Source organism: Helobdella robusta, assembly GCF_000326865.2.
Source record: "Helobdella robusta unplaced genomic scaffold HELROscaffold_5, whole genome shotgun sequence".
Lineage (NCBI taxonomy): Eukaryota > Metazoa > Annelida > Clitellata > Rhynchobdellida > Glossiphoniidae > Helobdella > Helobdella robusta.
In genome coordinates this window covers 2203170-2217154 of record NW_008705254.1, presented here as the reverse complement: position 1 = coordinate 2217154, position 13985 = coordinate 2203170, and the positions used below count along the sequence as shown (strand labels likewise).

Genomic DNA, 13985 nt, shown 5'->3' with positions numbered 1-13985 from the left:
TTTTTGTTGTTAACACGTCTCTATCATGTTATCGTAATGTTACCAGCATGCTATCATCGTCATCATATCATCACAATCATGCTAGCATTACCTTCTATGTTATCAGCACCATCATGTGATCATCATCTTCAAGTTATCATCACCATCATGTGATCATCATCGTCAAGAGAAGCAAAGCCGAGAGAAGGGATGTTATTAATTTGCATTAAGCTATCATCTCATCAGGCGGACACTAATGAGGGTTTACAATGTGTAGCTAATGTGATTGCCTGTTATTTCACACGAATGCATGCCCGCATGTTCCAGTTCCACTCTATGAGTATTTGCTCGCGCATTCATTTACTTATTCTCATTCATTTTTTCGTTCATTCGCTCATGCATTTTTAGAATCATTCATTCATTCATTTATTTGCTTATGCATTTTTAAAATAATTAAATCAATCATTCATTCGTTCGTTCGTTCGTTCGTTCGTTCATTCATTCGTTCGTTCGTTCGTTCATTCGTTCGTTCGTTCGTTCGTTCGTTCGTTCGTTCGTTCGTTCGTTTATGTATGCAATTATTATTTCATATGTTTATTTATTTAGGTCACTCATTCATTCAAACGTGCATTAAAACATTTAGTCATACCGTTGGTCATTTGAGTATCAAATCATGCATTCATTCATTCATTCATTCATTCATTCATTCATTCATTCATTCATTCATTCATTCATTCATTCATTCATTCATTCATTCATTCATTCATTCATTCATTCATTCATTCATTCATGCATTCATTCATTCATTCATTCATTCATTCATTCATTCATTCATTCATTCATTCATTCATTCATTCATTCATTCATTCATTCATTCATTCATTCATTCATTCATTCATTCATTCATTCATTCATTCATTCATTCATTCATTCATTCATTCATTTATTCATTCATTCATTCATTCATTCATTCATTCATTCATTCATTCATTCGTACGTTAACGCGTTCTTTCGTTCATTCATATATTTAAGAATGTATACAGTCTTCTATTCATCTGCTCATACGTATTCATGCCTGCCTGTGTCATAAATTCATTCTCTGCAATCATATATGCACAAATTTGTAGTTTGTTCATGCACTCATTCATTCGTTCGTTCATTCGTTCATTCAATCATTTATATAGTCATTCATTCATTCCTTCATTCGCTCATACGTTCATTTTTTATTAATTTATATTTATTCATATATTCATTCGTTCACTCATTTATCCATTCACTGATATATATTTATAAATCAACGCATTCATGCATCAAAGCATCCATGTCTCAATATGCCAACATGATATTGCTTTTTTAGGTAAGTTTTTTGTGTTGTAGTTGTTGTTGCTTTGATGCTGTGTTGTTTTTCTTGTTGTTGACGATGATGTTGATGTTGTTGTTGCTGTGCGTTTAGTGTAATGTTGTTGTGTTATGTTGCTGTCGTTGTTGTGTGTTTAGTGTAATGTTGTTGTGTACTGTTGTTGTTGTTATTGTTGTTGTGTACATACTTTAGTTTATTTTGAGTAACAGCGGTATTTTTTATTATCTTTAGTAATGTGGTTTAAATTTTTTTTGTATTTTTTGTTCACATTTACATTTTGCTTCAGTTTTTCATGACTATTGTTTCTTTATAGTTTTCCTCGAAAATATTTTTGCTGTTGTCAAGTTAGTTTTTGATGTGGTTGTTGAAATATTTTGTTGGCAAGTTTGTTGATTTGTATTATTCAATATTAACAGACGACTGATCCTGGTGATTCGACATCGCAAGTCATACACCCGCGCATTTGTCAGGCGGTCTCTTTCTCTCTCTCTCTCTCTCTCTCTCTCTCTCTCTTTCTCTCTCTCTCTCTCTATATATATATATGTCTCTCTTTTTTTCACTTCATTTGTCTCTCTCTCTCTCTCTCTCTCTCTCTCTCTCTCTCTCTATCTATCTATCTATCTATCTATCTTTCTCCATATAATCTACACTCACCAATAATATCTCGAAACAGAAACTATACTCAACTTCATGTAACGTAGCACAACAGCCCTGCAACCAGAACTGCACGCCAACAAAACGCAGCAACGGAATAACACAACAACAACAACACAACAACAACACAAAAACAACAACAACAACACAACAACAACAACAACAAAATGCAACCATCGGCAATGAGAGACTCAACTTTACACAAACATATACAGAAATCAACAAAACATCATAACAACACATCCTCTGATGCAACAGAACGAAACGAGCAGATCAATGAGAAGAATGCAAACAATGTAGAGCATACCGTGCACCAGTTATGAGAAATACCCTGTTCATAAACATGGGACACTTTCAAATGAATAAACAACACTGGGACGTAGAAATGTGTAACATGGATTAAACTGCCACTTAATAATTATTTAGTTTTTGACTCAACAGTTTCATGACAGCACTTTTTTTGTTGTGCATATTTTGTTTTGTTGGCAGCATTTACTACGTTGAGAATTTAAAAAAAAATATTTTGTCCCCAAATACTTTCGAATTACTGTTGAAATCATGTGCGTCTGTTTGAGCGGTCATCAATCATCTTTCAGGAGCCAACAAACAACTGCTCCACTGCACAGCACATAGCTTTTTACAAAGTGGATAACAATAAATCAATAGAAGTAGTAATTTAAATTATCTTTCAAGATGAGACCAACGGATGGGATGCTGAGTTCATAAATAAACTGCTTTGTTGCACGTGAAAATTGTGCTTTTGTGATGAAACAGTGGTGTGTGCAGCGCTATATGAATGTTTGGATTATTTTTTATTCAATAAATTTTATTTTATAACATAGTTTTGGCTTTTAATTTTTTATGTATGGTTTAAAAAAAAGTTACATAAAAGTTATTCATCTTAAAATTTTTCTAGAAAATGATCTCAAACTCATAAACAATTCATGGGAATGTCTGGAGGAATAATATTCTTCGGGAAAAAATTCTCTACCTGACAATCACTCAATCAGCGTTAATTTGCTGACAAAACAAACATTGCCAACTGCCTCTCATAGATGTCGCCCTACTTGTCTATAGCTTAGTTTTTCTATAACTGACGAAAGCTCTTGTCATTCTGCTTTGAGTCCATTTGTCATCATTATCGTCGTCATCTTCATCATCCTTATCATCATCATCGTCATCCTCCTCCTCATCATCACTCACATCATTACCATTGCTATTTAATATCATTTTCATTATATCATTGTATCATGAGTGTGTGGTCAGATGAGGTAGTGATATCATCATTATTATCAATCACATTAACAGAAATGTAATCCTAAATCTTCATCATCATTAAAAATATCATCATATCATGTTAACATATACTATTGTTTACATCATCTTCATCTTTATCTCATGTCTTCATCTTCACAGCAAATATCCTCATCACATACCATATCATCCCAACCACAAACAAACAAACAAACAAACAAACAAACAAACAAACAAACAAACAAACAAACGAACGAACAAACAAACAAACAAACAAACAAACAAACAAACATGGCAATCTTATTATCACCACCACCACCAACAACAACAACAACATCACCATTCCAAACATCAGCACCATCAACAACAACACCAACAACATCATTACCAGTAGCTGAATCAGCATCAACATCCTCTCTAGCACCATCATCATTCCATCATTGCTAACGTGTGTTAGGCGGTTCAAGTCCGTTGTATAACTTGAGGTGCTCCGACCAAGTGAACTCTCTAACTATCTCACTGCCAGTTTTCTTCCTAAAGATGAATAATTATTTTAAAAAATATGTCATAATTGTTTATAGATAATTTTCTGTTTGACCAGTTAAACAAACAAGCAATAATATTCACACAAACATACAAAAACATACATAAATACATAAACAAGAAAGAATGTAATGTATACAAACAAATATACACAAACAAAATACATAAACAAGAAAGAATGTATACAAACAAATATACACAAACATACAACAGTATACACAAATATACACAAACATACATAGAGGCGTTTTATACCAATAACTATACTTAAATACACGCAAGCGGAAAGTAAAGACACTAAATTTAATTTGACAATGAAATTTAATCTAAATTAACTATCAGTGACGGATAAGAAAGGACGCCATGCTGAATTTGAAGATTAAGATTTTGTCCGTGGTTTCGTTGTACGTTCGATTGTTTAAATTGTATTGTATTGTTGCAGTTGGCAATTTGATGCTGTTGCAAATTGCATTTTGTTGTGTGTTGCATGTTGATGTTGTTGCAGTTGGCTGTGAATGTTGCTGCATGGTTTATGTTGTTGTATGTTGTTGCATGTTGCATATTGATGCAAGTTGCATGTTGATGTTGTTGTATGCTGAAGCCATTGTATGTTGTCTACTGTTGCTAATGTATGTAGCTCCACTCATGCCATTCATTGCATGTTATATGCGGCATGCTGCATGTTGGTCCTGCTGTATACTGCATGTTATGTTCATCCTATGTTTTTGTTTTTGAACTTCAGCGTTGGGATATTTGCCTTTTATGTCGCATGTGTGCATCCACAATGTATATCTTATTTATGCGTATGGATTTTCTATTGAATATTCCTCACCTCTTGCAATAAATCAATTGAAGATTATTTTAAATGTGTTTTTTTGGCATGTTTGTAGTTTTGTGGGTGTGTGTGTATGTGTAACTTTGTTTGTATCTGTGTTTGTTTGTGTGTTTGTGTTTGTATTTTTATGTATTTGTTGTTAGTTGTGTGTCTTTGTCTGTTTCAGTATAAAAGCGTCATGTTTATTTGAATAAAAAATCTGTAGTAGATACATAATTTAGGAGTGAACGTTTTTAATTGTTTGAAAAGCATGACCCCAGCTTACACATGTGAAAAAATTTTGTGGCATAAATATAATTGAGTTTGTATATTTGATTCTTGAACATTGCTTAATTTAAAGTACATTTAAATGGATGTAAATAATATAAATGGTTGGCTTTGTGAACCGGTTACAAATACGTGCGGAAGACAAAAGTTGAAAGTTACTCCAATTGCAAGAACCAGGAAATGGAGATGTGTTGTGTGACATGTTGAGTATGAATGAGTAAATGAATACGTGTAAAATGAGGGATGGTACACTTTTGTATGATAGACGCGGAATGTTTCGAATCTAAATCCGGAGACTGCAAGAGAGGAGAGGGATCAAACCCGCTAACCATTTCACGATTTCTTCAAGTTTGAAGCATTTCAGGAATGATTGGAGGATATTCATGAAGATAAAAAGGATGGTGACAATAAGAGATAGCGACATCACATCGCTAACATGAACATCAGCACCATAACAACCACCAATATCAAGTTCACCATCATCATTGCTATCATTATCAATATCGACATCATCATCATCATCCGGATCGTCATCATCATCATCATAGTCTCACGTGACAGCTTCTTCTTCAGTGGTCTCGTAGCCTAGGCAAAGGTACTGCTCTGATATTGTTGTTGTTGGTGATAGTTTCTCGATGTTTCTGTTGTTGTTTGTCAGTTGTTGTTTGGGTATGCTTGTGTGTTTTTGTCGTTGTTCGTTATTTTTCTTTGTGTGTATGTCGTTCAACAAATATGATTCAACTTATAAGTTTTAGCTTTTGTTCTCTAGCTCTACTACCTTAAACCAAGTTTGTAATTTGCAACTGTAGCTACGTACACAATGATGACGACGACACGATGAAACGTTACTAAGATATGCACGTTGATGGTGATGTTAAGCGTAAGATCAAACAAGGAAACATTCTATCGCGTTTCAACTTTATTGCTGCGAAAATCTTCTTAAGTTCGCCGAAAGAACTTTCCGATGGAATTCTCTACTACAATTTGTTTTTTTTTTGTTTGAGTGTTTGCTTTAAAGTTTATGGCCGGGTTACAAAAGAGTTAACAAACCAGCGCATTTTCAAATCTTATTTTCGATGAACAATCTGCAAACTCGGGAGGATGTTGTTGGTTTTTGCTTCTAACAAACATTCTAAATCAAATAATTATGATCGGGCTTCGTGAAGATTTTGCATGGAGTATAATAAATAACAAGATAATTATGAAACATGACAATTTATTTGACAATCATGTTTCGCAGAGTTGGTTCAGCAGCCCAAACACATTCTATAATTTAAGCCACACACACACACACACCACAAACACACACACTACATAACACACACATCACACATAGTAACAACAACACCACATAGGACGCCTCCATATAACTTAGGTCCACACATCTGATCAACAAGCCCATACAAATACCCTAATATATATATATATATATATATATATATATGTGTGTGTGTGTGTGTGTGTTCATTAAATCACATTACACAAACCCATACCCACACGCACGCACACACAGATGAAACGCATCTGTTTATTTATTAATTAATCAAGGTTCCCCATCATCTGTCACCAGCCAGCCTGTGAGCCAGCCGCAGAATTGCACTTGGAACAGCAGAATAAAGTAGGAGATGCATATAAAATCTTTTCTCATTCATTTCCCTTAAAAAAATTTTTAACCTTTTTCAAGTTTTCTTTGAAGGTTTTAAAATCAGTGTTGTTTTGTTTGTTTTTTTTTGTGTTCTATTTGCTGAAAAATCTCTTGGAACGTTGGCGTTCTTTGTGTGGCAAATTTTGATTGCGTGCAAGATACTTGTTTTATTCTCCGAAGGTTTGATACAATTTTATTTTTTGTGTGTCAAACGCACTCGCTTTTATGCTGCTGGTTGTGTTCTTTTTTGTTGGCTTGCTGTCACCAGTATGAATAAGTTGTAGTAGTTGTGGCAGCTGTGGCAGCAGTGTTTACTCCCAAAGAGTTTACTTCAAAAACAAGTTTTTGTAATTCTTGCAGTTGCAGTTACTTGAATAAGTAGTGAAAAGTTTTGATAGTGTTAATAATAGTTATGAAAATTTTAATTGTGATGGTGTTATGACACGTACCTCACGCATATCTGCATAAACACGCACACACACACACACACTAAAAAACTAACATACACACGCACAAAAACATGCACATGCACTTACACACATCTACACACATCTACACACACACACACATCTACACACACACACACATACACACGCAGGCCAAGGAATATATCCATGCGAGAGCAGTTCGTTCGCGAATACTTTCCCCATCCATTCTAAGTCGTGTGTCAATGTCAATTCACAGTTGTTCAGCCAGTCAGATGAAAATGTGTCTCACAAAAATATGCTAACATACGCAACAACATGGCAACATACACAACAACATGGTCAAATACACAACAACATGGTCAAATACACAACCACATGGTGATACACATTATATTTTTATTGCATTACATATTACATTATTATATTGTTATCTTTTAATTCACGTTCTCGCGTGTTGATGAAATCATGTCAGATGTTCTCAAACTGGATTAAAAGATAACAATATAATAATGTAATATGTAATGTAATAAAAATATAATGTGTATCACCATGTGGTTGTGTAGTCTAGCAAATTTTGCGGTGTAAAATAGTTTTCTATCTGCAGCGGCATTAGAAATATAGGAACAAACAGTACCAGGCGGGCAGGGTAATTTTTAAACTTTCTTTTCAGGTAACTCATCCATAAATTTCCGCTTTCTCAATCCTGTTGTTCCCAACGTGCCCACTGCCACCGGATCGGATTGACTCGTGTTTTTGTATTCCGAATTTTTCACACCGCCATGGGGCAATTTTTGAAAATCCGCTGCAGAGGAATGATGATGTCTTGTTTGTCTGCTCCAACTTGTCTTTGTCTGCTCCAACTTGTCTTCTACTAACAAATTCATTATTATTGTTGCTTTGCTGTTGTTGTTGCTGCTGCCGTTGCAGCTGTTGTTGCTGTTGTTGTTGCTGCTGCTGTTGCAGCTGTTGTTGCTGTTGTTGTTGCTGTTGATGATATTTAATGTATGTGTGTGAGCCGTATGTTAAGTGGTAGAGCCTCACAAATCGCAAAATTACAGCAGTAATTTTGTGATTGTGTGTGTGTGCGTGCGCGCGCTTATGGTTAGCTTTTTATCGCTGCACGTGCATGTGTTTGTGTATGCTGCAAAGTGTAGCAAGCACTGCATACCATGTATTGCTCACCGCTGGAACATCACTAATTGACACAATTTATTTTGCTGTTCCGCAAAAAATATTGCCGGCTAACGTTACGTAATTGTTGAGGAGTTTGTGTTTTGTTTCTGTTGCTCTATGGTTTTGTTGGAGTTTGTGTTTTGTTTCTGTTGCTTTATGGTTCTGTTGTTTGATGCTTATTGCACTGGCTGGTACGTAGGCTACGTGATTGTTGCAATTGAATAATGAATTTTTTGCTGTCTTAAAGTTTGCGATGTGTTTTGTTGGGCCCCTGATAATGAAGATTTGATGTTTTGTATGTTTTGTTTTGTATGTGTGTTTTGTATCTCGTTGCAATTATAAACATTTAACATTATGGAGCCCTTGGTGATATTTGCTGATTATTACCTCTGGAGGTCAATCTTAATTTTTGACAATCTCTGAACGGTTTGTCCCTTATTAAAACCTTAGTGGTGTGAAAAATGTATGCGATATCTGTGTGTGTGTGTGTGTGTGTGTGTGTGTGTGTGTGTGTGTGTGTGTGTGTGTGTGTGTGTGTGTGTGTGTGTGTGTGTGTGTGTGGTAAGTATGTATGTAAAATTGTTTGACATTGAAAGGTGAAGTATAAAGTGCTTCCTCCATTGTGGCAATAAATATATTTTCACTGACATCTTTTTATTTTTTCCATACGTGCAATTTGTTGGAGTGCTGCTACGGAGTGGTGGTGTTGTTTGTTGTTGTTGTTGCTGCTGTTGATGTTGTTGTTGTTGTTGCTGCTGCTGCTGTTGTTGTTGCTGTCGTTGTTGTTGTTGTTGCTGCTGCTGTTGTTGTTGTTGCTGCTGTTGTGGCTGTTGTTGCTGTTGTTGCTGTTGTTGTTATTGCTGCTGTTGTTGTTGCTGTTGTTGTTTGTCGTTGTTTGTTGGCTGGTTGGTCTTTTCCTTTTGTAGTACTTTGTGCTTGTTTTTGTTTGAGTTGCTGTTTTAATGTTATTTATTGTATTTGTTGTAGTAGCAGCAGCAGATTTCCTCGGATCTTTGTTTCATCACACTGATATGCTTCCAAATAACAGACTCTGTATGTGCTGCGCAGAGTAAGGATGTTTGTATTTTGCTTGGATATTTTGTTCTCTTTGAAAATTAATACAAAAATCTCCATTTTATATGTATATTTTTATCTGCCTCTATCTATCATCTATCAAAAACAATACATTCAACTACAATTATCCATTCATTAATTTAACATAATTATCTCAAATATTCTAATTACTATCGATAAAATATCGGATGGAAAACACTAATGACACACAGTTCTACCTGGTTTTACACAGGAAAAACACAAACTTCTAGAATTGGGCACATACGAACACTATGTACATAAGGACACCTATTGCACACTACATACGTACAAACAAACAAACAAACAAACATGTAAGCACATACAAATATTGAGCGCAAAAACACACATGTACGTGTGTGTGTTTGTGTGTGTGTTTATGTGTGAGAGAGAGTGTCTGTGTGTGTGTGAGAGAGAGAGAGAGAGATCAACATTGATTCCTGTGTTATGTAGGTGCCTAACCATGGGCCTTCATAACCTTACCAAGTAACAAAACACGCAAAGACGTGTACAAATTATCATTATATCAGTATCAAATATCATATATTATTAGATCAGTACATGGCTACAAGAGTGTATGGAGAGGCGGATGGTCGTAAAAAGTGTAGAGGGGACCGTTAGGGGAGCGCAATAAAATATATGGCCTGCAAGAGTTAAACAAATATTTCCTAGACCTTCACCTCGGTCGCCGCGAACCAACCAATGAGATGATAGATAAGCAATCACGTGACATGACATCATATTTATTTTTTATTTGAACGGGCATGACTCCGCGGAAATAAAAGATGCGGTTATTACATTCACTAACTCAATATTCGACGGTGGATTTTTAACTCCTCTAATATTTATTCCTTATTTTTATCTTTTTGTTTTTTACTATCTACCATTTGTTTGCGCATTTTTTGGTCGGGCATATATATATATTTGTGTTTGTGAGTGTGTTTATATGTGTTTGTGTGTGTAGTAGCATTTAACACATTTATATATTTTTTATACACCAGTGTACACTGGCCCCGTGAACATCGGCAATGTTGTTAATCAATGTCGAAGGTGGACAATGGCGTCAACAGCATAATGGTTAGCATTAAAAATATCAACAACGTCATCAGCTACATCCTGCACGTTAGCAACTGCAAAGTGTGGTCCGCCACACATCCAACAGCCAGCTGGCAAGAAGAAAGAAGCATGGAGCTCGACTGGGAAGTGGGCTGAAAATTGATAGACCAACAAATTCATCTTCAAATTCAATTCACCCTGCGGGATGGAAGGAGGTGCATACGTAAATAACGAGGCATTCTGCTTTGGTGTGACGGGCTGTGTGTGTGTTTGTGTACCAGTGTTTGTGTGTGTGTTCGTGCACCTGTGTGTACGTGTGTGTGTGTGTGTGTGTGTGTTTGTGAGTGGGTACATTACGTGTACATGCGTGCATCTGTAAATATATCTTGTTTTAAAAGGTCTATATAAAAACGCATATGTACATGTATTTTTATATAGCATTTGCGTGTACGCGTGTATCGTTGTGTGTGTACGTTTGCGTATGTTTGTAGGAAGATTATGTACTGCTTAGGTATTGTACGTTAAAATGCGTGTTCGCGTGTACGGTTTTTTTTTCTATATTTATGCGTATCTAAACATTGGCTGAAACATATTTGAGTAGTTTATTATAGAATCCTGGTAATTTCTCAGAGACAGAAATACAGTTGTACGTATTTATACCTGCATCTATATTTGTATGTATTTACGGCTACGTATGTACGTGTGGAGGTTGCGTAGGCAAGCGGCATGTGTATATGAGTGATGTGCAAGTTTATACCTATGAGTTCTTTCTTAATGTCCGTACATCCATCCATTCATCCATTCATCTATCCATCCATCCATCCATCCATCCATCCATCCATCCATCCATCCATCCTTCTAACTATGAAAGCAGTCTGGACCCGCTATTGACTGTGAGAGTGAAAAAGGAGCATCTTAGTACTCAGTTTCCTTATCAGCATTCCATTAAAAATTGATTCCGGCTGAAGTTCTGACGTGTGCATTTGTAACGTGTACATGAGTGTACGTGTGTGTGTGTTGTGTATGTGTGTTTGTGGTGTGTGTGTGTGCGCGCGCGCGCGTGTGTGTGTGTGTGTGTGTGCGCGTGTCTGAAGGGTCACTATTTTATTCGCTTTCTACCCTGACTTGAGAATCAACACATTGCGTAACTTAGTTGATGAATAATCTTGAAAAATGGTTGAACCTTGCTTTTAACACTATCTAAATATATTGGTAGTTATGGTTATGATTTTTTTATTTTAAATTCTATTTTATTTTAAATTCACTTTCATTTTAAATTCCCTTTCAATTTAAATTCCCTTTCAATTTAAATTCCCTTTCAATTTAAAATAACTTTTATTTTAAACTGTCATAACCTTTTTCATTGTTATCCGTGCTATGTATGAAGAGTACAAATCAATGAAATGATTCATGTCCCATCAGTAACGTAAAGAAGGGTTTCATTTGCCTCTAAGAGAGGTGATGCTTCTAACGTTTAAATAAAAGTTCTTTATCTAGAGAACAATTAAATGCCAATGAATCATTCAATTATAATCAGTCAAGAAATCTATCATGCCAGCATTTGAACGAACAATTAACCATTTAAACAATTTATCTTGCAATCAATCATGGGTTGATTTCGTTCATTCATTCGTTCGTTAGTTAGTTTGTTCGTTCGTTCATTCATTCACTCATTCATTCATTCATTCATTCATTCATTCATTCATTCATTCATTCATTCATTCATTCATTCATTCATTCATTTATTTATTCATTCATTTATTCATTCATTTATCCATTCATTCATTCATTCATTCATTCATTCATTCATTCATTCATTCATTCATTCATTCATTCATTCATTCATTCATTCATTCATTCATTCATTCATCATTTATTCATTTATTCAATCATTCATTCATCAATTCATTCATCCCACTCACTACAACACTAACAGCGACTTTCCGTAAGAATAATGAATACAGATTTTGAAAATTTTACTAAGAGGCTTTGAAAATTAAAAAAATTTTATTATAACAATAATTAACACAAAAAAAACATTTTTTGTTTTTTAAAACGAATACATTATAACAAAAATTCTGACGTAACAAAAATTTTTCCAAAAAACAACTATTTACTTTTTCTACTCTCGCTTCTAGCATGTAACGTGTTTTAATTCATCAGGTAGTGCAGGGGTGGGCAAACTTTTTGCTGTGAGGGCCGCATTGACAACTATTTTACCTTTGAAGGGTCGCATATCTACTTAAATAGAAAATTTTTTCGGCCCGGAGAATGTTTTTTAAGATTTGTGACTCCTTTAACCCTGACCGCCGCTAAAATTTAGCACGACAACATAGTTCCAATATTCAAGGATTCTCTAATCACTTAACTATAGATTCAGATGATTACATAGTCACATGACTATATGAGCACAAAATGACACGCTGGCATGACTGGCGGATCAGAGCGGATTACATGATCAAAGGACTGCCTCAGGTGTCTCTTTCGATTAGCGCCATGGACCTTTTATATTTTGTTTTCACGCAGCAGGGCACGCAATTGGCTGCCTTCACTCACGTCATTCGGTCGTTTTTCTTGCTAGGGTTAATGTTCCGAGTCAGCTGATCAAAGAATTTCTGCTTGCAAATCTCCGTAGTTGTAGATCTTAATTTATTTATTTTTTTTTGTAAGTTTCACCTACATAAAATTTGTATTAATTTCAACTTTCCATATTTCAAATTTACGATTTAGACAGTTGTATAAGTTATCAACTAGTTCATCAATCAGCTAAACAACTTTTTGCATAATTATGACAGAACATCAACCTTCCTATTTTTTACACTAAACATTTAAAATTTTCTGCTTGGAAAAAGTATGTGTTCAATAAATAACGAATGATGATTGAAGTGAAATAAAATGAAAAAATATTTGGGTTATTCAAGTGTTAGTATGTTCGTATCTAATGTATGCTTTTGTGAAACTATATGTACAATTTTGTATCTGAATATTCATCTAGATACGTGTAACAGAATAATTTTTAATATGCATTAGTAGCATATTCAATAAGCCTCATTTAACGGTACGTTGTAGAGAGATACGAGTTAGAAACAGTTGAAATACATCCTGTTGTAGTTCATTCGCTGTTCTTATTTTGAAATTTTTTATTATTACATTTCACATTATAAGTTTTTAAATGTTTTTTTATTTACTGAAGCAGAACGTGGTCCAACGAGGCAGAGTCGTGTCTGGAAGAATAACACTGGCTACGTGAATAGATGGAGATGATGAAGATGAAGAAGAAGAAGATGAAGAGAATGATGATGGAGACGATGAGAATTATGATGGAGACGATGAGAATTATGATGGAGACGATGAGAATTATGATGGAGACGATGGAGATGAAAAAGATGATGATGATGGAGATGAAGAGATTGATGATGAAGGTGATGATGATGGTGGAGATGATGAGAATGATGATGAAGATGAAGAAATGGAAATGGTGGAGATGAAGAAGCATTCATCTTCATCATCCATCATAAATCTTCATCCATCACCTCTCATCATCATCATTCTCCTAAGAAGTATGCCGACCATTTAAATCGATGGCCCTTGATCACAAGAGAAATAATATTAACAATAATAAATTGAATAATAATAATAATATTATTATTATTATTATTATTATTAAATATAATACATTAATAATTATAAATAGTATTT

At 34.8% G+C, this 13985-nt stretch overlaps 3 protein-coding genes across 3 annotated transcripts; 1 reads left to right on the top strand and 2 right to left on the bottom strand.

Annotated features, from left to right (window-relative positions):
* Nucleotides 1–5135: 5135 nt before the first annotated feature.
* On the top strand, nt 5136–7347 carry HELRODRAFT_163302 (hypothetical protein; the record flags this gene model as incomplete). Its single annotated transcript, XM_009027210.1, has 4 exons — nt 5136–5240; nt 6463–6510; nt 6577–6655; nt 7136–7347. 4 exons carry the CDS (start codon nt 5136–5138, stop codon nt 7345–7347), a joined length of 444 nt encoding a protein of 147 aa, XP_009025458.1.
* Nucleotides 7348–7640: 293 nt separating this feature from the next.
* HELRODRAFT_163301 (hypothetical protein) lies at nt 7641–8759 on the bottom strand (the record flags this gene model as incomplete). The annotated part of the gene is made up of 2 exons (XM_009027209.1): nt 7641–7949; nt 8727–8759. The coding sequence occupies 2 exons, from the start codon at nt 8757–8759 to the stop codon at nt 7641–7643; spliced, it is 342 nt and encodes a 113-aa protein (XP_009025457.1).
* A 1509-nt stretch (nt 8760–10268) lies between these two features.
* HELRODRAFT_163300 (hypothetical protein) lies at nt 10269–12522 on the bottom strand (the record flags this gene model as incomplete). The annotated part of the gene is made up of 2 exons (XM_009027208.1): nt 10269–10544; nt 12433–12522. 2 exons carry the CDS (start codon nt 12520–12522, stop codon nt 10269–10271), a joined length of 366 nt encoding a protein of 121 aa, XP_009025456.1.
* Nucleotides 12523–13985: the final 1463 nt, after the last annotated feature.